This window comes from Bombina bombina, chromosome 1 (genome assembly GCF_027579735.1).
Source record: "Bombina bombina isolate aBomBom1 chromosome 1, aBomBom1.pri, whole genome shotgun sequence".
NCBI lineage: Eukaryota > Metazoa > Chordata > Amphibia > Anura > Bombinatoridae > Bombina > Bombina bombina.
In genome coordinates, this window is record NC_069499.1 from 94,121,969 (window position 1) to 94,148,352 (window position 26,384).

At 40.0% G+C, this 26,384-nt stretch overlaps 1 protein-coding gene across 1 annotated transcript in view; it reads left to right on the forward strand.

The window, feature by feature from the left end:
• The window catches only part of ASB2 (ankyrin repeat and SOCS box containing 2), a 101,889-nt gene that overhangs the window by 15,967 nt on the left and 59,538 nt on the right, over positions 1-26,384 (forward strand). Inside the window, exon 2 of the mRNA XM_053697522.1 lies at positions 6,885-7,157. Coding sequence (XP_053553497.1) covers positions 6,901-7,157 — 257 coding nt within the window. The 5' untranslated portion in view covers positions 6,885-6,900. The remainder of the gene's footprint in view (positions 1-6,884; positions 7,158-26,384) is intronic.

The following is a 26,384-nucleotide window of genomic DNA, read 5'->3' on the forward strand; positions in this document are numbered from 1 at the left end:
ATCCTTATATGTTATCATTGATTGAGTAATATTACATTAATGTAAATATCAATATCAGTCCCAAGATCGAGGTCTGCAACTATTTTTAAAGGGTTTTGACTTTTTAGATTGTCTGGATCCAACCACTATGTTGTAATTTAATTTCTAGGCCTTTATGCCAGATGGACATATTCTTCCCAAAATAAGAGCATTGCATGATAGAAATCTAGTCTACCTGTCTTTTGATAGTGATATTTCTCAAGCCCTAGTATTCTGGTCACGTTTTGCTTCCAGCTTTGTATTGTGGGTATTTGAGGGGATTTCCAATAACGAGGTATTAGTTGTTTGGCTCCACTAAGCATTATATAGAGTAACATTAATTTATATTTACATTTCAGTTTAGGGGGTTTATTGAACAGTAGGGCCAAAGGATCGAATGGGATCTTGAGATTTAGGGCTATTTCTGTTTCTCTGTGTACCTCTTTCCAGTATGTTTGAAGTATCGTGCAACCCCACCAAATGTGTGCCAGGGTCCCCTGTTGACCGCAACCTCTCCAGCACATGGGGTCTGCTTGTGGATATATTTTAGCTAGTCTGCATGGGTGTAGGTACCATCGACATAATATTTTCATGTTTGTCTCGGTTATAGACATTGAGGAGGGTGATCTACCCATTTGTATAAATATTATGTCCCAATCTTTTGGTGAGATTTCCCAACCTAATTCTGCTTCCCATGATCCCGTGTAGGCCGGGAGGCTATTGGAGTGTATGGCTATTAGATTTTTATATATTAAAGAGAGGGATCCTCTCATCTGTGTTTGTGTCCAACACAAAGTCTCAAAAGGTGTTAAATTCCTGACTAATTGGTCTCTACTTTTAGTGTGCTGGATGAAATGTGTGAGCTGTAAATATTCAAACCATCTACTAAACAGGGAAATGTTTTTCTCTAAAAGCGATGTTTTAGATAGGAGTTTTCCGTTTTCCTGTATCGTATAGCACGGTAGGTGTGAATGGATGTTGTAAGGTTTGCCTGTGGGAGTATCTAGGTATATTGGAAATTTGGGATTATGTAGGAGTGGGGTTAACGGGGAGGGGATTGACGACATCCCCTTTTGTGACGATATAAGTTTGTCCCATGTTGAGAGTGTGTCTTGGACTAGAACGGGAATGGAGTAAGTGAAATATCTCAACTGTGTGGGCAGCCAACAGGCGCTACCCAGGCTGCTTGTACCCGTTAAATTGTGTTCAAGAATTACCCATTCCTTACTTTCCCCGTTTTTACACCAATCCACTATTCTAGTTAGCTGTGCTGCTTGTGTGTAGTATTTGAGATTAGGAACACCTAGGCCTCCGTTAGTGCGGTTACGATATAACGTGTTTTTTTAGATTCGTGGCATTTTTGGCCCCATATGAAGGTGTTAGCTATATTTTGTATCGTGGTTATGTAATTAGTTGGTGGTTGTATTGGTACTGTTTGGAACAGATATAAGAAGCGTGGTAATATGCTCATTTTGTAGGCATGGATTCTGCCTAGCCAGGATAGGGGTTTATGCTGCCAATTGTTTAACTCTGTTTGTATTAATTTGAGCATATTCTGATAGTTATGTGTGAAGAGGGCTCCCTTGTTTTTTGCAAGTTGTATTCCCAAATATTTTAGCGTGGAATGTTGCGGGGTAAATTGGTATTTTGTGCTTATTGTTTGTATCTTGTGGTGTTCCATCGCTATTCCTAGGAATTCTGACTTGGAAGGGTTTATTTAAAAGTTAGAGTGTGTGCTATACTTCGATACTTCCTCCATAAAGGCAGGTAAAGATATATCGGGGTTAGTTAGTGAGAGAAGGACATCGTCTGCATAAAGGGATATTTTGTATTGTTTTTGTCCTATATCTAGGCCCGTGATATTTTTATTGTTCCTAATGTTGTGGGTGAGTACTTCCATGGCCATGATAAACAGAAGGGGTGATAGGGGACAGCCTTGTCTCGTGCCGTTATTGATTAAAACGGGTTCTGATAGTGAGTCATTTGCCTTAATTCTGGCCCTAGGTGCGTTATATAGAGAGAATATTTTGCCTACAAATGGTTGGCTGAAGCCAAATTGTAGCATAGTGTCTTTTAGAAATTGCCAATCTAGCCTATCGAAGGCTTTTTCTGCGTCTATGGCCAAAAACATTGTAGGAATTTTGTGGGTCTGGGAATATTCTAATAGGTTTAATACTTTAATGGCATTGTCCCTGGCTTCCCTATGGGGGACAAAACCTACTTGGTTGAAATGAATTATTTGGGGGAGTAGTTTATTAATTCTGTTGGCCAAAATTTTTGCATAAATTTTAATATCAACGTTCAAAAGTGAGATGGGTCTAAAATTGGCTGGTGCGTCTGGTGTCTTCCCCGGTTTTAGTAAAACCGTTATATATGCCTCTAGCATAAAAGGTGGAAAAGGGTTTTCATGGTCAGTGTGATTGAATATGGAGCATAAGTGCGGTAGTAGCAATGGGAGAAATTTTTTGTAATATTGTACAGTGAACCCGTCTGGGCCTGGGCTTTTTCCTATCGGCATCTGTTTGAGTGCTTCTGAAATTTCTGTTGGGGTGATCGGGGTCTCCAAGTCGCGTTCCTGCGACCTCGAGATTTTTGATAACCGGGAGTTTTGTAGGTAGTGTTTTCCCTCTTGACTGCTGTTGATTTGTGTGGAATTGGCTTTCAGGTTATATAGCTTGGAGTAATATGTATGGAACTGAGTGAGAATGTCTGGTGTAGAGTGTACCTTACCGTTATTCGGAGTTTTCAGCTCGAGTACAAAGTTCTTAAATTTTTTAAGTTTTAATGCCCTAGCTAATAATTTCCCTGCTCTGTTATTTTCAAAATAAAACTTTTGCCTAGTGTTTAATGCTATGCAGTTGCATTCCTTTAATAGGAGGTTCTGGACTGCTTGTCTTGCCTCTTCTAATTTGGTTTGCAGTTGTTGGTCTTTGGGGTTGATTTTGTGCTCGTATTCTATCTTAGATAGAGTGTCAGTTAATTGCTGGTAGTGGTGTCTAGCAAGCTTTTTAAGGTGGGATTGTCTCTTAATAAATTCCCCCCTGAGGTAACATTTGTGCGCTTCCCAGACTACAAAGGGGTTTGAATGTGGCTGTGAGTTAAACTGAAAATATTCCGGTATTAATTTTTCTATCTTGGTTATGAACTCTGGGGCTGTTAGTAAGTTATCCTCTAGTTTCCAAAGGTAAGTGTTTGATGGTGCTGTAGGCCACTTGAGTTGCAGTATTACTGCCGAGTGGTCAGACCATGCAGTGTGTGAGATTTTGACGGTTGAGACGGCAGATAAGCCCTTTTGATTTAGCAAAAAGTAATCAATTCTGCTATAGGATTTATGGGGAGAAGAAAAGAACGTATAGTCCCTTCTAGAGGGGTTTAGTAGTCTCCAAATATCATACAAATTTTGGTCTCGCATACTTTTCCATAAATACCTAGTAGTGCTTCTTAATGTGTTGGGGCGGGGGTTTGAGCTGTCTATGTCTGGTTGGAGGGGGGTGTTAAAGTCGCCTCCTAATATGATTGTGCCTTTTGAAAATTGTAAGATTTGTTGGAAACATTTTTAAAAAAATGGTAACTGCTTAGTATTGGGAGTATAAAGGTTTATTAGTGTGGTTGGGGTGCCATAAATCAGTCCAAAGACACATAGGAATCTGCCCTCTGAGTCTGTATGCGATTGCAATGGTGTAAAAGGGATGTGTTTACTGGTCAGGATGCTCACCCCATTTTTTTCAGATCTGATGAGCTGTGAAAATGTTGTGTGTATAAGGGGCCTAGATATTTGGGTTCTTTGGATTTTTGAAAATGAGTCTCTTGTAAAAAGAGAACGTCCCCTTTTTTTTTTATGCAGATCTGTGAGGGCCAGAGATCTTTTCTGAGGCGAATTAAAGCCCTTTACATTTTGGGTTATGAGGAATAAGTGTTTGTCTCTAGTGTTTGGATCCATTTATTTGTTGCTTATTGTATTTACAGGCATAATTTAAGGCTCTTTCTGATCTTGGGATAGGAAAACGGTGTACTTCATAACAATTCAACAGTAAATAAAACATCAACAAATGTACTTCATGGCATTTCAACAGCAAATAAAACATTAACAATGAAAAAAACAACAAAAAAGAACTGACCATCAGGCCGATCAAGCTTCCCAAAGAGCTTTCGGGAGCGCAAAGTGCGTGCATTGTGACCTGGGTATTAGGAAAAGTCACAATCAGCTTGACCAGATAGGTGGTGAGATGTGGTAACTGGCTCATCAAATGTTTCCTATCGCTGGTTTCCCTCCCTCCCGAGCAATACTCAAAAAGGTGAATGTCTTTCCTTAGCTTACCATCCTGCGCCAATTGGGATGTCGAGGTGAAAAAAAAAAAGGGGACCTTAAGTAGAGGTGTAAATGTTCTAAAATAGGTGACTAAGGTCAGATTCTAGTAGGATAAAGTTATCAGTTTTCCATCTGTAATTTCTGCTTGGCCTGTGTTGCTGAGAAGGTCATGGCTGCCTTTTTCTTTGGCGGTGATGAGAGCTGTGCTTGAGTTTGGTCTTTTTTGGTTTGTTGGATCCGATGCCACTTTTCTTTTGGCTGTGAGGGTAGTCTCTTATCTATGTCATTTGGCATTGGTGTTTGTGTCTCGCAGTTAGGGGGGTCTACATCCAATGCCCTGCAGAAGTTAGGGATGTCTTCTAATGTTCTACAAGAAAGTTTCTGGTTCTCGTGCAGGACATATAAATGGAATGGGAATCCCCATCTGTATAAAATCCTCTTTTGTCTCAGGAGTGTTGTAAGAGGGCCAAGTTTGCGGCGTCTTTGGAGCGTGCGTGTGGAGAGGTCAGTGTAAAATTGCAGGACAGTGCCTCTAAAGCGTACCGGTTGGTTCTTTCTAGAGCAGTTCAACAGCTCTTCTTTCTCTCTGAATTGGCGGAATTTTATTATTATGTCCCGTGGCGGGGCTGTATCTGGTGGCTTAGGCCGCAATGCCCTGTGGGCCCTGTCCCATTGTATGTTTTCCGCAGCTGGAGTCCCGGTAAGATGTTGAAATAGGGCCGGTAAAAATGTGGGGAGATCCTTTGGGAGGACAGATTCAGGGACACCCTACGGCTGCGATTTTCAAGATCCTCAATTTTATCATTCAAGGTGTCAATGAGTGTTGAATGTAGAGAAGATTGATCTTGAAGGACATTCACATCCTCTTTAATTAGGTCTGAGTTATCCTCAAGTGCTTCTATGCAAAATCCTAAGGTGTGTATTTCTTGCTTAAGTTCAGCTATTTCCTCTTTCATGCAGGTTTTAATTATCTCTGCAATGTCTTGCTTTGAGGCTAGGGATGTCAATAGGGGGGTTGGTATTTGTGTGGATGATTCTTGCGGAGGTGTGATGGAGCTGGAATAATTAAGCTCCCTATTAGGAGTGTCTGGGAGACCAGGGTCTGAAGATTGTGATAACCTGGCCTGTGTGCCGAAAAAGCCGCTGACTGAGGTATCTTTTACAGACATGTGTTTAGTGATTTTAAGTGGCTTGATCTGTTTCCTTGCAGCCATCATTAAGTGCTTTAAGTTATCTCCACAGAGTGTGTATACTCAGTTATCTCCAATATGCACTGTTTTTAAATGGCAAATGTAAATGTTCATGTGGGGCTTGCAATGTGTTGTATTTACCTTGAATCTTCAGGGATCTCAAGCCTGCACAGTCAGCGTCTCCTCAGATACAACCTCTATAATTACGCTGATCAGGTAGTATTAGTGCTGTGACCTATTTCAGATGTTGTCCCCAGTGTTGAATAGCTTCACTATTCTCCCCCGTTGACTTTTGGTGTGCTGCGTTCGACCAGGGGTTTAGTGTGCTTGCTAACGGAGCCTATTTGTTAGGTTTTTTGTCGGTGTCCGTGATATTTTGTGCTCCGTTTGGCTGTCCGGTTTACACAATTTTTTTTAGCCCCACTGATTGTCTATTAGGGCCGCCTGTGCTTACCGCATAGTCCTAGATCAAGCTGTCTGGCCGCTTTACTTTTTCCTCAAAGATGGCGCCCGGAGTCCCTGCTGTGTCTGATGCGTGGCGGTGTAAATAAACTTGTTCACCTTTGCAAGTGGTCTACTGTCCCTCTCTGCCTTTTCTCTGCTCCGTTATGTGTCCATCTAAGTAGTTTTATGGCATGATAGGGAGGTTTTGCAGGCCCCAGCGATTCTTTTATTGAGCCAGTATTACGGAGCTAAGGAATTATGCAACCATCTTAGTCGCGCCCTGGCTCCGCCCCCAAAGTCCTAATGTTTTTAAAACAAATTAACATCCTTTTACTGCAGTTGTTTTTCAATAGCCCAAGTCTACCCACCATTTGCCTTATTTGGAAGAGGCTTTAGTCTGCAGACAACGAGGCTAGCCATGAAGTTAGTATGTATTTTTTGTAGTTGCTGTCAGGCAGCTAAAGCCAATTAGGGAAAGACGTGTATCAGAGTTAGCCATGAGGAGTCAGAAAGATGCATTTCCAGCTAAATATTAGAAAATCTACCATTTTCAGAGCAAAATTACTCGAAAAGGGGAAAAAATAAATAATGCAAAGTTCTTTCATTAACCAAAACCTAAAACATTTTAGATACAAATTACAATGTCTCTTTAAATGGGCCATGACATATGTATTCTTTATATAAAGTAACAATATGGTAACCCTAGATACAGATCCAATCTAGAGTAAGCCCTTCCACAACCTATTCCAATAACAAACCCTCCCCTGATTCCAGATTTATAATCTCTAATGATTTTTTTTGTGTGGTATATTTTCCATTTTAACTACTTGAAGAAATAGCAACATAGTAAAACAATACAATTATGTTTCTAAAATCATGAGTTGTTACTCCAGACATTTAATAATTTACTTGATTATTTGCAGAGAAAAGTAAACGACAATGGCGACACAAGTTTCCAGCTCACGACCGCAAAGAAGCACCATAGGATCAGAGGAGTACACTCTGTACAGCAGTATGAGTGAAGAGGAACTCATTCAAATGGCAATTGAACAAAGCCTGATGGATAATTACCCTAGTCAAGCAAATGCCCACAGTCATCAAAAGTTAGCAGCCAATGTCAATACAGAAGCGGCATCTGCTGGCAGAGTCAGTCGGCCATCATTCCCTAAACAACAACAAACTCAGGCGGGCAACAGGTGAGACAACTTCTTAATGTTTCCTATTAACTGTTTTTCTGCTGGAGAGTAGTAGGTAACCTAAGTCTGTTTCAGTCATAAGGAACACGGGGGGGGGGGGGGCAGGGGCATTGTCTAAAATGTTAAACCTTTTTTCAATAGGTGAAAAAAGAAACAGAAAATTAAAGGGACATACTAATGCAAAAGTGTGATGATTTAATTTGTTACAGCCTGCAATTTCAGATCCTGAGCAAAACTCAGCTTGTGATAGGCATCTGTGAGTGAGTACTGCTCCTGGTTGGCTCGCCTGGCCAAGTTCTGCTTAAAAACTCCAATGGGTGTGGCTACCAAGTGTTTCTAGAGTCAATATTGCACAAATGTCATGATCTAATGAATAAGGAAATGCCATTTTTGCATTGGAATATCCATTTCATGTTAGTGTTCAAATGATCCCCAGGGAACAATTCCTCACTGGCTGATCAGGCAACTCCCATAGCTAATGGTAGCCAGGGATATAAGTGTAATACATTTTAAAATACCCTTTACAATACCCTCAACAATTTATTTGTATTTGTTTTTTAACTTGAACTAAAATGGATGTTAGAGATGTGCATTGGTTTCGTTACAAATGCAAATTCATAACGAATATCGAATATTTGGTTTTAACAAAACAAATATCTATACAAATGCATTAACTAATTTAAAGAATAGCAAATATATACTAAGAAAATACATTAGTATATATTCATTTTCATTTAAATGAGCTTTTAAAGGTGAATAATTACTTATTGCTTACTTATTATAGTTCGCTGGGGAGATACGTTAATCTGACACCTACTCACAGAATACAGGGCTGTGATAATATGAGGATTTGTGCGGCTGGATCCTGGTGGGGCCTACACAAAAGGAGAAGGTCCTTTAGTGCACACACTGAGATTCACTGCACTAATCCTCCTATTAGCAAGGCCCTGGACTCTGTGAACAAGTGTCAGATTAGCGCGGCGCCCCATCGCGCTATAGGTAAGTATAAGTCCTATAGGTGACAATGTGCCAACGGCAGCAAACTTACATTTTTATTAGTTTTAAACAAAACTATTACCAAATAGTGCAGCAAACAAATATTCTAAAAAACAAATTTTTCTGAATATTCGTTACGAATGATTAATCAAAAAAAATGTATTCGCTGCTGCACAAGTCTTATAGACTAATGAAAAAAACATGATGTAGTATGTGAGCAAAGACAGCTGTACTTTCACTTTTGTATGTATCATATAGGTGACTTTTCCGCTATATGTTTTGATCCGATGTAATCTTTTCCCAATATGAAAATGGTATTATTGTTTGCGATGTGATTGCTCTGAACCGGTAAAAACACATATTGGAAGGCAAAAATCAGCCAATAAACAGGATCATAAAGCTTGGAATTGATCCGTTGGAAGATAAAATGTATATTATATTGTATATAACATGTTTGTTTTTTTCTTACAAATGGTTTGTAAGATATGTTAAAATTATACCTAGTTGTATGAACCAAGGTGACTCCAATGATATATATCAGTGATGGGCAGCTTCCTAATAGATGAGAGTCACTGATCAATATTTTAGAAGTCTTAAGGCCTGCATATAAATTTATGGCTATTAAACTCACAAATAATAATATATTTTCAGAAAATGTCCAGTAGCACAAGGCCAGAGGTTGCTGGGTACCCTCTGTCTGCTGTTCTCCCCTCCAAAGAACTCTTATGAGTTGTGGCCCCCTTGTTTGCCCAACCAGCAGAAACCCATAGTTTTAGTTCCTGACTTCCCAGGACCACAACAATGTTTTTGGCTGCAGAAACTAGTACAGAGGGCCACATGTTGGCCCATGGGCTGCTACCTGATATAAAGAGAGGAGAGGATACTAGAAGGGGTCATCAGTTTCTTTTTTTTTCCTATTGAAATCCCAGTTTACCTTGATCCTCCTTGTCCTGAGTGGAGCCCTAGACATGTAGACAGTACGGGGGTTGTACATAGAAATCTAGGCTTTGACGTTGGCACCACAGAGCACTTAGGTGCTACACAGCACTCACACTAAACCCGCCCCTGCAGTGTCGTTATGTATTATTTATTTTGTGGTGGCTTTCTGCCCTTTATACTTCATTAATTCTCTGTTCTATAAATGCACTGTTGTAACTTACTGTTTACTGTCAGTATTGGACTCGATCCATTTTTAACAATATAACCTTAGTAACTCTGCCAATCATTTGAACCTAAAGAATGCTGGACAGATTCACAAGCAGTGCCAATAATGACACAGTACAGGGCTTAATAGGATTGAGATATAATTGCTTTCAGCTAATTTCCTTCCAGCTTTGGTATGTGTTGAGAACAGCCCGTGACATCCTGCGAATTCTCGCTGCAAGTCTGTTATTTTTTCTGCCCTCCAGGACAGTTAATATTACAATACAAATTAATGTTAATTAGGATTTAAAGAACTCAATTTAAAACGACAATCTGTAAGATTCATATTAAACCTCTTTGTGGAAACAATTTAGAAGTTCAAAGTTATGTTTATTTGTTAAAGTTTCTGCAATTTTGGATTACACCATAGTAACATCCATGCACACATGTTTATGGAAGGAATCAGCTAAAAAATGTTAATAAATTAAACAATACTTGCACTGTGATTTAAATACACAAACTGGAACATTACAAGTGCTGCATTGATGGCAAAATCTTTGTCTTTATGTAGTTGACAAAAAATGCATTTAACTGTCCAAAGCAAATAGTTTTAGGAAGTTTAAAGTGAAGGTCAATTTAGATGAATCTGTGCCCGGTTTTTAATAATCCTATTAAAAACAAGGGCACTTTAATTCATAAAAATTGACATTTCACTTGTTTTATTCAAATACTTACCTTTTTATCTTCACAACCGCTCCAGCGATTCCCCCGGCCGTTGGAAGCCTCTTCATACGTCAGAAATGACGAATCCAGCTTCCTCCAATCACGGCTTCCCCGAGGGAATCTTGGCCTGAGGCAACAACGTGATTGGAGGAAGCCGGATTCGTCATTTTGGACTCGAAGAGGGCTTGCGATGGGTGGAGGAAGCGCTGCAGCGGCTGTCAGGATAAAAAGGTAAGTATTTGAAGAAAACAAGTTAAATGTAAATTCTGATGAATTAAAGTGCCCTTGTTTTTTATAGGATTATTAAAAACCGGGCACCGATTCATATAAATTAACCATCACTTTAATATTTCACGTCTGTGAGTGTCTATGTGACAATAAAGGCTCATAAATAAATAGACAGAAATAGCAGGGAAGACCTAGCTTGTGAGTGTAACCTATCAGACAGCTATTATACTAACTGATGATAGATGGATAGAGATAGATAGATGATAGATTATATATATACTAGTCCTAAAGCCCGTTGACACGGGCCGTGATATGTTCTCTCTCTCTCTCTCTCTCTCTCTCTCTCTCTCTCTCTCTCTCACTGTCTCTCTCTCTCTCTCACCCCCTGCGCGTGCGATCATCTCTGCTGCCGGGTCCTCGCGCTGCGTTCTTTCACCCCCTGCGCGTGCGATCATCTCTGCTGCCGGGTCCTCGCGCTGCGTTCTTTCACCCCCTGCGCGTGCGATCATCTCTGCTGCCGGGTCCTCGCGCTGCGTTCTTTCACCCCCTGCGCGTGCGATCATCTCTGCTGCCGGGTCCTCGCGCTGCGTTCTTTCACCCCCTGCGCGTGCGATCAGCTGCAAGAGTTTGTCTGAACTGCGCATGACGGCTTCAGACAAACTCTTGTCTTTTATAATATAGGATATATATATATATATATATATGTAGTTGTATATAAACATATATAAAAAAATATATATATACATACACACATATATACACCATCAAGCCCTTTCTAGTCAAACACCTTGTCATATACCATATCACATTTGTTTGCTTTAAACATATATACATGCTGTATAAGTGTAATACTTTTATATGTTTATATGTGTTTTGTTATACTTTCCTTGTAGTCCTCACACTTTACTTCAGGTCTCCAGTCATGCTAACTTTTTTTTAGAGTTGTTATGTGTTATGCTCACACAACACATAACAAACACACAACACATAACAAACACATAACATATAACAAATACATAACACATAACAAACACATAACAAATGCATAACACATAACAAACACACAACACATAACAAACACACAACACATAACAAACACACAACACATAACAAACACATAACATATAACAAATACATAACACATAACAAACACATAACAAATGCATAACACATAACAAACACACAACACATAACAAACACATAACATATAACAAACACACAACACATAACAAACACACAACACATAACAAACACATAACACATAACAAACACACAACACATACGGCTAGATTTAGAGTTGGGCGGTAGCCGTCAAAACCAGCGTTAGAGGCTCCTAACGCTGGTTTTTACTGCCCTCTGGTATTTGGAGTCAGTCAGGAAAGGGTCTAACGTTCACTTTCCAGCCGCAACTTTTCCATACCGCAGATCCCCCTACGCCATTTGCGTATCCTATCTTTTCAATGGGATCTTTCTAACACCGGTATTTAGAGTCGTGGCTGAAGTGAGCGTTAGAAATCTAACGACAAAACTCCAGCCGCAGAAAAAAGTCAGTAGTTAAGAACTTTCTGGGCTAACGCCGGTTTATAAAGCTCTTAACTACTGTGCTCTAAAGTACACTAACACCCATAAACTACCTATGTACCCCTTAACCGAGGCCTCCCCACATCGCCGCCACTCATTAAATTTTTAACCCCTAATCTGCCGACCGCACGCCGCAGCCACCTACGTTATCCCTATGAACCCCTAATCTGCTGCCCCTAACACCGCCGACCCCTATATTATATTTATTAACCCCTAATCTGCCCCCCCCAACGTCGCCTCCACCTGCCTACACTTATTAACCCCTAATCCGCCTCACTCCCGCCTCAATAACCCTATTTGTAGGTATTTTATTTAATTAATTTATTGATAGTGTAGTGTTAGGTTTAATTGTAAATAATTGTAGGTATTTTATTTAATTAATTTATTGATAGTGTAGTGTTAGGTTTAATTGTAACTTAGGTTAGGATTTATTTTACAGGTAATTTTTTAATTATTTTAACTAGGTAACTATTAAATAGTTATTAACTATTTAATAGCTATTGTACCTGGTTAATATAATTACAAAGTTGCCTGTAAAATAAATATTAATCCTAAAATAGCTACAATATAGTTATAATTTATATTGTAGCTATATTAGGGTTTATTTTACAGGTAAGTATTTAGCTTTAAATAGGAATAAGTTATTTAATAATAGTTAATTTATTTCGTTAGATAAAAATTATATTTAACTTAGGGAGGTGTTAGGGTTAGGGTTAGAATTAGCTTTAGGGGTTAATACATTTATTAGAATAGCGGTGAGCTCCAGTAGGCAGATTAGGGGTTAATGTTTGAAGTTAGGTTTAATTGTAACTTAGGTTAGGATTTATTTTACAGGTAATTTTGTAATTATTTTAACTAGGTAACTATTAAATAGTTATTAACTATTTAATAGCTATTGTACCTGGTTAAAATAAATACAAAGTTGCCTGTAAAATAAATATTAATCCTAAAATAGCTATAATATAATTATAATTTATATTGTAGCTATATTAGGGTTTATTTTAGAGGTAAGTATTTAGCTTTAAATAGGAATAATTTATTTAATAAGAGTTCATTTATTTAGTTAGATAAAAATTATATTTAACTTAGGGCGGTGTTAGTGTTAGTGTTAGACTTAGCTTTAGGGGTTAATCCATTTATTACAGTAGCGGCGAGATTCGGTCGGCAGATTGGGGGTTAATAATTGAAATTAGGTGTCAGCGATGTTAGGGAGGGCAGATTAGGGGTTAATACTATTTATTATAGGGTTATTGAGGCGGGAGTGAGGCGGATTAGGGGTTAATAACTTTATTATAGTAGCGGTGCGGTCCGCTCGGCAGATTAGGGGTTAATATGTGTAGGCAGGTGGAGGCGACGCTGTGGGGGGCAGATTAGGGGTTAATAAATATAATATAGGGGTCGGCGGTGTTAGGGGCAGCAGATTAGGGGTACATAGGGATAATGTAGGTAGCGGCGGTTTACGGAGCGGCAGATTAGGGGTTAAAAAAATATGCAGGTGTCAGCGATAGCGGGGGCGGCAGAATAGGGGTTAATAAGTGTAAGGTTAGGGGTGTTTAGACTCGGGGTACATGTTAGAGTGTTAGGTGCAGACGTAGGAAGTGTTTCCCCATAGAAAACAATGGGGCTGCGTTAGGAGCTGAACGCTGCTTTTTTGCAGGTGTTAGGTTTTTTTCAGCTCAAATGGCCCCATTGTTTTCTATGGGGGAATCGTGCACGAGCACGTTTTTGAAGCTGGCCGCGTCCGTAAGCACCACTGGAATTTAGAGTTGCAGTGGCGTTAAATTATGCTCTACGCTCCCTTTTTGGAGCCTAACGCACTGAAAACGCAGCCATTATGTGAACTCTAAATACCAGCGGTATTTAAAAGGTGCGGGGGGAAAAAAGCACGCGTAGCTAACGCACCCCTTTGGCCGCAGAACTCTAAATCTAGCCGTTAGTAAACACACAACACATAACAAACACACAACACATAACAAACACACAACACATAACAAACACACACCACATAACAAACACATAACACATAACAAACACATAACAAACACACAACACATAACAAACACACAACACATAACAAACACATAACAAACACACAACACATAACAAACACACAACACATAACAAACACATAACACATAACAAACACATAACACATAACAAACACATAACACATAACAAACAACGTGGCCAAGCTATCCTTGGAAAGTACAGTATAGGGTGTGCTAAATAGATGTCAGCAGTGCTAAACATTCTCTGGTAAATTTATTTCTCCAACATTGGTGTGTCCGGTCCACGGCGTCATCCTTACTTGTGGGAAATATCTCTTCCCCAACAGGAAATGGCAAAGAGTCCCAGCAAAGCTGGCCATATAGTCCCTCCTAGGCTCCGCCCACCCCAGTCATTCTCTTTGCTGTTACACAGGCAACATCTCCACGGAGATGGTTAAGAGTATGTGGTGTTTAGTTGTAGTTTTTTTATTCTACTATCAAGAGTTTGTTATTTTAAAATAGTGCTGGTATGTACTATTTACTCTGAAACAGAAAAGGATGAAGATTTCTGTTTGTGAGAGGAAGATGATTTTAGCAGACAGTAACTAAAATCGATTGCTGTTTCCACATAGGACTGTTGAGATGAAGTAACTTCAGTTGGGGGAAACAGTTAGCAGACTTTTCTGCTTAAGATATGACTAGACATATTTCTAACAAGACTATGTAATGCTGGAAGGCTGTCATTTCCCCTCATGGGGACCGGTAAGCCATTTTCAAACAGAATAAAGGGCTTAATATGGGCTATAAAACTGGTAGACACTTTTATGGGCTAAATCGATTGCTTTATTTGGACATTTTATACATGTTTATGCTGATAATTCACACATAAACTTGGGGAACGTTTTTTAACGTCAGGCACTATGTTAGACACCTTTTCCAGTCAGGGAGGGCCTTCCCAGTTGTAGGCTGAGCCTCATTTTCGCGCCATTACTGCGCAGTTGTTTTTGAGAGCAAGACATGCAGATGTATGTGTGAGGACCTGAAAGTAGTTGGAAAAGTTTCTAGAAGGCGTCATTTGGTATCGTATTCCCCTCTGGGCTTGGTAAAGTCACAGCAAAGGCTGTAGCTGGGACTGTATAGGGGTTAAATTTGTAAACGGCTCCGGTTCCGTTATTTTAAGGGTTAAAGCTCTGAAAATTGGTATGCAATACTTTTAATGCTTTAAGACACTGTGGTGAAATTTTGGTAAATTTTGAACAATTCCTTCATACTTTTTCACATATTCAGTAATAAAGTGTGCTCTGTTTAAAATTTAAAGAGACAGTAACGGTTTTGTTTTAAAACGTTTTTTGTGCTTTATTGACAAGTTTAAGCCTGTTTAACATGTCTGTGCCTTCGGATAAGCTATGTTCTATATGTATGAAAGCCAATGTGTCTCCCCATTCAAAATTGTGTGATAATTGTGCCATAGCGTCCAAACAAAGTAAGGACAGTACTGCCACAGATAATGAAATTGCCCAAGATGATTCCTCAGATGAGGGGAGTAGACATGATACTACATCATCTCCTACTGTGTCTACACCAGTTTTGCCCATGCAGGAGGCCCCTAGTACATCTAGCGCGCCAATGCTTATTACCATGCAACAATTGACGGCTGTAATGGATAACTCCATAGCAAATATTTTATCCAAAATGCCTGCATATCAGAGAAAGCGCGATTGCTCTGTTTTTAAACACTGAAGAGCAAGAGGGCGCTGATGATAATTGTTCTGTCATACCCTCACACCAATCTGAAGTGGCCATGAGGGAGGTTTTGTCAGATGGGGAAATTTCAGATTCAGGAAAAATTTCTCAACAAGCTGTACCTGATGTTGTGACATTTAAATTTAAATTAGAACATCTCCGCGCACTGCTTAAGGAGGTGTTATCTACTCTGGATGATTGTGACAACTTGGTCATTCCAGAGAAATTATGCAAGATGGACAAGTTTCTAGAGGTTCCGGTGCACCCCAACGCTTTTCCTATACCCAAGCGGGTGGCGGACATAGTGAATAAGGAGTGGGAGAAGCCCGGCATACCTTTTGTTCCCCCCCCCTATATTTAAGAAATTATTTCCTATGGTCGACCCCAGAAAGGACTTATGGCAGACAGTCCCTAAGGTCGAGGGGGCAGTTTCTACTCTAAATAAGCGAACTACTATCCCTATCGAGGATAGTTGTGCTTTCAAAGATCCTATGGATAAAAAATTGGAAGGTTTGCTTAAAAAGAGTTTTGTACAGCAGGGTTACCTTCTACAACCCATTTCGTGCATTTTTCCTGTCACTACAGCAGCGTGGTTCTGGTTCGAGGAACTAGAAAAGTCGCTCAGTAGAGAGACTCCGTATGAGGAGGTTATGGACAGAGTTCACGCACTTAAGTTGGCTAACTCTTTTATTTTAGATGCCGCTTTGCAATTAGCTAGATTAGCGGCGAAAAATTCAGGGTTTGCAATTGTGGCGCGCAGAGCGCTTTGGCTAAAGTCTTGGTCAGCGGATGTATCATCCAAGACAAAATTGCTTAACATCCCTTTCAAAGGTAAAATTCTCTTTGGGCCAGAATTGAAAGAGATTATCTCAGACATCACTGGGGGAAAGGGCCACGCCCTTCCACAAGATAGGCCTTTCAAGGCCAAGAATAAGTCTAATTTTCGTTCCTTTCGCAATTTCAGGAATGGACCGGCCTCTAATTCTGCATCCTCTAAGCAAGAGGGTAATGCCTCACAGCCCAAACCAGCCTGGAAACCTATGCAAGTATGGAACAAGGGTAAGCAGGCCAAGAAGCCTGCTGCTGCTAACAAAACAGCATGAAGGAGTAGCCCCCGATCCGGGACCGGATCTAGTAGGGGGCAGACTCTCTCTCTTTGCTCAGGCTTAGGCAAGAGATGTTCAGGATCCCTGGGCACTAGAAATAGTTTCTCAGGGTTATCTTCTGGAATTCAAGGAACTACCCCCAAGGGGAAGGTTCCACATGTCTCACTTATCCTTAAACCAAATAAAGAGACAGGCGTTCTTACATTGTGTAGAAGACCTGTTAAAGATGGGAGTGATACACCCTGTTCCAATGACGGAACAAGGAATGGGATTTTACTCAAATCTGTTCGTAGTTCCCAAAAAAGAGGGAACCTTCAGACGAATTCTGGATTTAAAGATCCTAAACAAATTTCTCAGGGTACCATCATTCAAAATGGAAACCATTTGAACGATTCTACCCACTATCCAGGAAGGTCAATTTATGACTACCGTGGATCTAAAGGATGCGTACCTACATATTCCTATCCACAAAGAACATCATCAGTTCCTAAGGTTCGCCTTTCTGGACAAACATTACCAGTTTGTGGCCCTCCCATTCGGGTTAGCCACTGCTCCAAGGATTTTCACAAAGGTACTCGGGTCCCTTCTAGCGGTTCTAAGACCGAGGGACATTGCAGTAGTACCGTACTTGGACGACATTCTAATAAAAGCGTCGTCCCTTTCAAAAGCAAAGGCTCATACAGACATCGTTCTGGCCTTTCTCAGATCTCACGGATGGAAGGTGAACATAGAAAAGAGTTCTCTGTCTCCGTCAACAAGAGTTCCCTTCTTGGGAACAATAATAGATTCCTTAGAAATGAGGATTTTTCTGACAGATGTCAGAAAGTCAAAACTTCTAAGCACTTGTCAAGTTCTTCACTCTGTTCCACGTCCTTCCATAGCTCAGTGCATGGAAGTAGTAGGGTTGATGGTTGCAGCAATGGACATAGTTCCTTATGCACGAATTCATCTAAGACCATTACAACTGTGCATGCTCAAACAGTGGAATGGGGACTATACAGACTTGTCTCCAGTGATTCTAGTAGATCAGAAGACCAGAGATTCACTCCGTTGGTGGCTGACCCTGGACCATCTATCCCAGGGAATGAGCTTCCGCAGACCAGAGTGGGTCATTGTCACGACCAACGCCAGTCTAGTGGGCTGGGGCGCGGTCTGGGAATCCCTGAAAGCTCAGGGACTATGGTCTCGGGAAGAGTCTCTTCTCCCGATAAACATTCTGGAACTAAGAGCGATATTCTATGCTCTCAGGGCTTGGCCTCAGCTTGCAAAGGCCAGATTCATAAGATTCCAATCAGACAACATGACGACTGTTGCGTATATCAATCATCAGGGGGGAACAAGGAGTTCCCTAGCGATGAAAGAAGTGACCAAAATAATACAATGGGCGGAGGATCACTCCTGCCATCTATCTGCGATCCACATCCCAGGTGTGGAAAACTGGGAAGCGGATTATCTGAGTCGTCAGACTTTCCATCCGGGGGAGTGGGAACTCCACCCAGAGATCTTTGCCCAGTTGACTCAATTATGGGGCATTCCAGACATGGATCTGATGGCGTCTCGTCAGAACTTCAAGGTTCCTTGCTACGGGTCCAGATCCAGGGATCCCAAGGCGACTCTAGTGGATGCACTAGTAGCACCTTGGACCTTCAACCTAGCTTATGTGTTTCCACCGTTTCCTCTCATTCCCAGGCTGGTAGCCAGGATCAAACAGGAGAGGGCCTCGGTGATCTTGATAGCTCCTGCGTGGCCACGCAGGACTTGGTATGCAGACCTGGTGAATATGTCATCGGTTCCACCATGGAAGCTACCTTTGAGACAGGACCTTCTTGTTCAGGGTCCATTCGAACATCCAAATCTGGTCTCCCTCCAGCTGACGGCTTGGAGATTGAACGCTTGATTCTATCAAAGCGTGGGTTTTCAGATTCTGTGATAGATACTCTGGTTCAGGCCAGAAAACCGGTAACTAGAAAGATTTACCATAAAATATGGAAAAGATATATCTGTTGGTGTGAATCCAAGGGATTCCCATGGAATAAGATAAAAATTCCTAAGATTCTTTACTTTCTGCAAGAAGGTTTGGATAAAGGATTATCTGCGAGTTCTCTAAAGGGACAGATTTCTGCTTTATCTGTCTTACTACACAAACGACTGGCAGCTGTGCCAGATGTTCAAGCATTTGTTCAGGCTCTGGTTAGGATCAAGCCTGTTTACAGACCTTTGACTCCTCCCTGGAGTCTAAATCTAGTTCTTTCAGTTCTTCAAGGGGTTCCGTTTGAACCTCTACATTCCATAGATATTAAGTTATTATCTTGGAAAGTTTTGTTTTTGGTTGCTATTTCTTCTGCTAGAAGAGTTTCAGAGTTATCTGCTCTGCAGTGTACTCCGCCCTATCTGGTGTTCCATTCAGATAAGGTTGTTTTGCGTACTAAGCCTGGTTTTCTTCCAAAGGTTGTTTCCAACAAGAATATTAACCAGGAGATAGTTGTACCTTCTTTGTGTCCGAAACCAGTTTAAAAGAAGGAACGTTTGCTACACAATTTAGAAGTAGTCCGTGCTCTAAAATTCTACTTAGAAGCTACAAAAGAATTCAGACAAACATCTTCTCTGTTTGTCGTCTATTCTGGTAAAAGGAGAGGTCAAAAAGCAACTTCTACCTCTCTTTCCTTTTGGCTTAAAAGCATCATCCGATTGGCTTATGAGACTGCCGGACGGCAGCCTCCTGAAAGAATCACAGCTCACTCCACTAGGGCTGTGGCTTCCACATGGGCCTTCAAGAACGAGGCTTCTGTTGATCAGATATGTAAGGCAGCGACTTGGTCTTCACTGCACACTTTTGCCAAATTTTACAAATTTGATACTTTTGCTTCTTCGGAGGCTATTTTTGGGAGAAAGGTTTTGCAAGCTGTGGTGCCTTCCGTTTAGGTAACCTGATTTGCTCCCTCCCTTCATCCGTGTCCTAAAGCTTTGGTATTGGTTCCCACAAGTAAGGATGACGCCGTGGACCGGACACACCAATGTTGGAGAAAACAGAATTTATGCTTACCTGATAAATTACTTTCTCCAACGGTGTGTCCGGTCCACGGCCCGCCCTGGTTTTTAAATCAGGTCTGATGAATTATTTTCTCTAACTACAGTCACCACGGTACCATATGGTTTCTCCTATATTTTTCCTCCTGTCCTTTGGTCGAATGACTGGGGTGGGCGGAGCCTAGGAGGGACTATATGGCCAGCTTTGCTGGGACTCTTTGCCATTTCCTGTTGGGGAAGAGATATTTCCCACAAGTAAGGATGACGCCGTGGACCGGACACACCGTTGGAGAAAGTAATTTATCAGGTAAGCATAAATTCTGTTTTTACCATTGCTTATTAGAACAGTTTTCCAATATATTTCTATTATATAATTTGTTTTATTCTCTTTATAACCTCTGCTGAAATATATACCTAGGTAGGCTCAGAAGCTGCTGATTGGTGGCTTAACATATATGTCTCTTGTCATTGGCTTTCAGCTAGCTCCCAGTAATGCATAACTGCTCCCACAACAAAGGATACCAAGAAAATAAAGCAAATTAGATAATATTAGTAAATTGGAAAGTTGTTTAAAATCTTATGTTCTATCTGAAACATGGTTTTGATGTCCCTTTAAATATGATGCTTACTGTGTACATTAAATATGATTTTTCCTGCATACTTTAAAAAAATAAATTTTACTGCATTTTTTAATTTGCATTCTGTTTTGCACTTTAAGTACTAATTGTAATGCGTATTATAAATACGATTATTAATGTGTACTTTGATTACGATTTTTACATTGTACCTTCAATAAGCCTTTCACATTTTATTTCAGCCCTATGCTGTATTCTATATCTCTCTTATTCCCCTGCAGAAATGTAGGGTAAGCCCCTAACGAGATACACAGCTATCAAGGTCACAGTTTGTCTTTACAGAAGTCTCATCATTAAAGAGAGCTTTAGAGAATTTCTCAATAAGTTGCAATCAGTATTGCTTTGTATATAATGTAACTACATAAACTACATTTCCCTGTATATCAGAGATTATACAGGACAAGGCTGCGATAAAGGAGCAGATAAACAGCACCTGATAGGTTAAAAATTATGCTAAATACATATTACAAATCTTCCAAGTTAAAGATAAATAGTATTGGTTATAATAAAACTTCTGAAAAATGTTTAATTTTATTTTATTCTAAGTTGTATCACTGGTGCCATAGATCAGTTATAGGGTCAATTTATTAAGGTGTATCGTATCATGTCCGCCGCACATCGATAAATGATGACAGCATACGCTGTCGGCATTTATCATTGATGAGTATATACAAAGAAAGCGGGTCTCAAGCGAAAGGTGAAATTCAAAAGCACCTTTATTGTGAACAACATAGAAAGTAAAATAATAATAGAACATAAAATAACTACATGTAGACTAAGTGGCCAGACGCGTTTCGGCTCACGCCTTCATCTGTGACCTGTACATTATACTCTGCTAAGCATGTATATACCCTAAGGGCATTTCTGATTGGTTGATTGATGCACAGAACAATCAGTTGATTGACACTAAGAGAACACCCTCTTGAGATTTTAACCCCTGGAAAAATGCATGTTACAAAAAATGCATGTTGTAAAAGGACGGATTAACATCAATAAGGGCTTATATGCAGGAAAAGAAAAAAGGAAATAATAATAATACAAAAACAAACACAAAAACAAAAACAAAGGCAAAAACTAGGCACAAAATCTAAAACATAAAACATTAAACATAAAAAATATAAAATATAGTAAAACAGAGGAGTTTACTTATATATAGCAAAAAAATAATAATAATAAACAATACAATGATAGTAAAAAATTATTATGTGTACAGATGTACCTGCTAAAACACCGCTCAGACATGTGAAATTTATATAATTTTATTATCAAATGTTATTATTAATTAATATTATTTGATGTTATTTAATTTTTGTTATGTTGATTGCAGGCTCTCAATGTGTAAACCTTTAATAGTGAGCTAAAAAGAGAAGAAAAATAGTGCTTGATAAGGGGGGAGGTTGCCTGGACTATTGACATGTCATGTCACTAAGTCTTTAAAGACATTTTAAACTGTATAAGATGTCACTTGAACCATCATCCCCTTAACAAGTCAAAAACTCTTTTATCGCAATACTTGATCACTGAATCCTAAGTTTTATACCACATTGAGAGCACTGCAAAAAGCCATAAATTCTCGTAACGAGTGTTTCTCAGCAGTAATTGATCTGGAACATATATTATATGTACTATAATATTGAACTCCTCTTACCCTATTATAGGGAACCCCACTCTTATAAACAACCTTCCCCAGAGATGAAGTAATGATAATAAAGAAAGTCATTTAAAGACACAGAATTATCTCCTATGGTGTCCATGGCGCCAGAGTAAACTGAGTGCACAGTACTAAGGGTCGGGATGACGTGGGTACCCTTTAATTCTTCCTACCAGGATATCCACTCTGATGAGTGGCTCCATAAGCCCAGCTCTAAAATTGTATGATGCTAAATCTGTGCTACCAGGGTGAGATTAAGTTCCTATTTCCAGACATTTATTATGTCTGAATCAATATTGAAGCCTAATGGTACTCTTGTTCGCAGAACAAAAATCCAAAACGCTTCTCTCTTAGAGAGGATCTCATCCAGATTTCCCCCCCTTTGGGGGCGACGAATTTGTTCTATCACAAGCCACTTGAATGTGTTCACTTTGCAGTCATGTTTGACTATAAAGTGCTCTGCCAGTGCTGAACAAGGAGAGATATTAGAGATATCATTAAGATGTTCTCTGATCCTTTCACGAGCTTCCCTTGTAGTCATACCCACATACTGAAGACTACATGAGTGACATCTGACTAAATAAACAACATATTTGTTCCTACAGTTTGAAAAATGTTCCAAATTGTAAATTCTTTGGGTGACGCAAGATTGGAATTGTTTGGAGACCTCAGCATGACCACAAGCTTTACAGTTGGTTTTTCCACATTTGAAGTGACCATTGGTCGCCAGCCAATTACCTTGCTTGGTCTGAGTACGGATCATGCTAGGTGACAAACAATTTCCCAAAGTTTGGTTACGTCTTGAGACGAAGCAAAAACCCTTTTTAATAATAGGGTTTAAAGAAGCGTCTCCCATAAGCATAGGCAGGTTCTGTTTAATGATCTTGATTATCTGGTCATATTGTCTACTGTACCTAGTACTGAAGATAATCTTTCCTTCTTGTTTATCTTGACTATTTGGCCTAGATTTGAATCTGTCCTTTAGTAGAAAAGACCTATCCAAAGCTTGTACCTGTGTTAGAGCTTTATCTATCACTGGCATTGTATACCCACGTTCAAGAAATTTCTGTGTTAAAGTGATACTTTCTGACAGAAAAGTTTCATTATTGGAGCAGTTACGTTTTAACCTGATCATTTCACCCTTTATCATTCCAAATCCAGTGCTTTTGGGATGCAAACTCTTTGCATGCAGCAATGCATTGGACTTAATGGGTTTGGAATACAGTTCAGTAGAGATGGTATTGTTACAAACATCACCTATCAATGTTAGATCAAGATAGGGAATCTTGGTACAGTCACATGTATATGTGAAACTTAAACCGCATCTGTTAACATTGAGGGATGCAACAAACTCATCTGCTTCCTGTGATGTACCTTCCCAGATAAAGAGCAGGTCGTCAATGTAACGCCTATAAAATCTGATACATTGACGAAAAGAGTTTTCCTGTCCATAAACGTGGAACAGCTCCCACCAACCCATAAACAGGTTGGCATAGGAGGGGGCGAATTTCGCCCCCATAGCTGTTCCACGTTTCTGGAGGAAAAACTCATTTTCAAACAGAAAATAATTGTGATTGAGTAGAAACTCTATCACATCCATTACATAATTCTTGAAATCTGTTGAATAATTGCTAAATCTGTCTAGGAAAAATCGTACGGATTGTAAACCTAGACTGTGTGGAATGGCTGAATACAGCCCCACTACATCCACAGTTAGCCATGTGTAATCCTGAGACCAGACTTCCTTATCCAAAAGATTCAAGAGATGTTTGGTATCTTTTAAAAAGCTTGGGATAAGTTGAACTAAGGGCTGAAGGATACTGTCGATCCAGGCTGATAATCTCTCCAAAAGAGAGCCAATGCCCGAAACAATGGGCCTACCCTTAATAGATTCCAGAGACTTGTGCACTTTTGGAAGGTGGTGAAAAATCGGGACAATAGGATCTTTTACATAAAGATAATCTTGTGTGTCACTATCAAAAAATCCCGCTTCTCTCCCATCATCCAATATGTCATACACAAGTCTCTGGTAATCAAAGGTAGGATTTTTTCCCAATTTCATGTAAACATTAGTATCATTAAGCTGGCGATAAGCCTCCTCAATGTAATCACCTCTGTTAAGCACTACCACATTTCCACCCTTGTCAGTTCTGGTGAACTGCTGGTGCAATGCCACCCCCTGCAGATTCGCGGCCAATCGGCCACTAGCAGGGGGTGTCAATCAATCCAATCATATCCGATCGAGTTGATTTCTGTCCGCCTCAGAGGTGGCGGACGAATTAAGGAGCAGCGGTCTTAGGATCCGCTGCTTCATAATTCAACCCCATAGCGCGCACTGCTGCTTTCCCGCTTCGCTTATAATGCTGTATATTGGCTGCTGCCCTCAAGGCACGTATGCAGCTTCGTCGTTGTAACCCTCACTGACTAAAGAGAAGATGAGAAGTCATCAGATCCAAAAGGCTGCCTTTTAAAACATTGCTTAGCATTTAAAAAGCATTTAAAAGGACCAGTAAATACAGTAGATTTGCATAAAAAATAAATACATAATACAATAGCACTTAGGCATGTATTTATCAAGCCGTCAACCGCAACTACGCTGGAATTCCGCAAATACGCTGGAATAGCCAATAGAATGCGAGCTCAATCCTATTGGCTGATTACATCAGCCAATAGGATTTTTCCTACCTTAATTCCGCTTGGCTGATGCAATCGGAATTCAGCCAATCGGAATTCAAGAGGCGCCATCTTGGATGACGTCATTTAAAGGAACCTTCATTCTTCAGTTGCTCCGCGTCGGATGTCTTGAAGATGGAGCCGCTTCGTGCCAGATGGATGAAGATAGAAGATGCCGCCTGGATGAAGACTTCTGTCCGTCTGGAGGACCTCTCCTTCCCGGCTTGGATGAAGACTTCTGCCCGTCTTGAGGACCACTTCGCCCGGCTTCGTTGAGGACTTCGACCTGCTTGGGTGAAGACTTCTCAAGGTAGGGTGATCTTCAAGGGGTGTTAGATTTTATTAAGGGGGTATTGGGTGGGTTTTAGAGTAGGGTTGGGTGTGTGGGTTTTAATGTTGGGGGGGTATTGTACTTTTTTTTACAGGTAAAAGAGTTGATTAATTTCGGGCAATGCCCCGCAAAAGGCCCTTTTAAGGGCTATTTGTAATTTAGTATAGGGTAGGGCTTTTTATTATTTTGGGGGGCTTTTTTATGTTAGGAGGATTAGATTAGATGTAATTAGTTAAAAAAACTTGTAATTATTTTATTATTTTCTGTAATTTAGTGTTTAGTTTTTTTCGTACTTTAGATAATGTTTTTAATTTTATTTAATTGTATTTAGTTTAGATAATTCATTTAATTATAGTGTAGTGTTAGTTGTAATTGTAACATAGGTTCGTTTTTATTTTACAGGTAAATTTGTCTTTATTTTAACTAGGTAGTTATTAAATAGTTAATAACTATTTCATAACTATTGTACCTAGTTAAAATAAATACAAAGTTGCCTGTAAAATAAAAATAAACCCTAAGCTAGCTACAATGTAACTATTAGTTATATTGTAGCTATCTTAGGGTTTATTTTACAGGTAAGTATTTAGTTTTAAATAGGAATAATTTATTTAATGATAGTAATATTTATTTAGATTTATTTAAATTATATTTAAGTTAGTGGGTGTTAGGGTTAGGGTTAGACTTAGGTTTAGGGGTTAATAAATGTAATATAGTGGTGGCGGTGTAGGGGGGGCAGACTAGGGGCTAATAAATATAATGTAGGTGGCGGCGGTGTAGGGGGCGGAAGATTAGGGGTTAATAATTATAATGTAGGTGGTGGTGGGCTCCGGGAGCAGTGGTTTAGGGGTTAATATGTTTATTTAGTTGCAGCGGGGTCTGGGAGCGGCTGGGATAGGGGTTAATAACTTTTATTTAGGTGACGGCGGTGTCGGGACGGCAGATTAGGGGTTAATAAGTATAATGTAGGTGGCGGCGGGTCCGGGAGCGGCGGTTTAGGGGTTAAACATTTTATTTAGTTGCGGTTGGCTCCGGGAGCCGCGGTTTAGGGGTTAAACACTTTATTTAGTTACGGCAGGGTCCGGAGCGGCGGTTTAGGGGTAAACAGTTTAGTATAGTGTGGGTGTTTAGTGACAGGGTACCAAGAAAGCTGTAAAAAAGCTAAAGAGCAGCGAGATCGATGACTGTTAGTTAACACTTAACAACAGTCCGCTGCTCATCGTACTTGGTGCGCAGCTTTTTGACAGCTTTTTTGATAACTTTAGAGAGCGTATTCAGGTCCGCAGCAGCGATGTTAGGCGATCTTAGGCAAACGTATTGGTGCTGTTGAATGCAAAAAAGTAGACGCTTTGATAAGTAGATGCCTTAGTAGATTTTCAAATGAGTAGTAGATTTTTTTCTGACA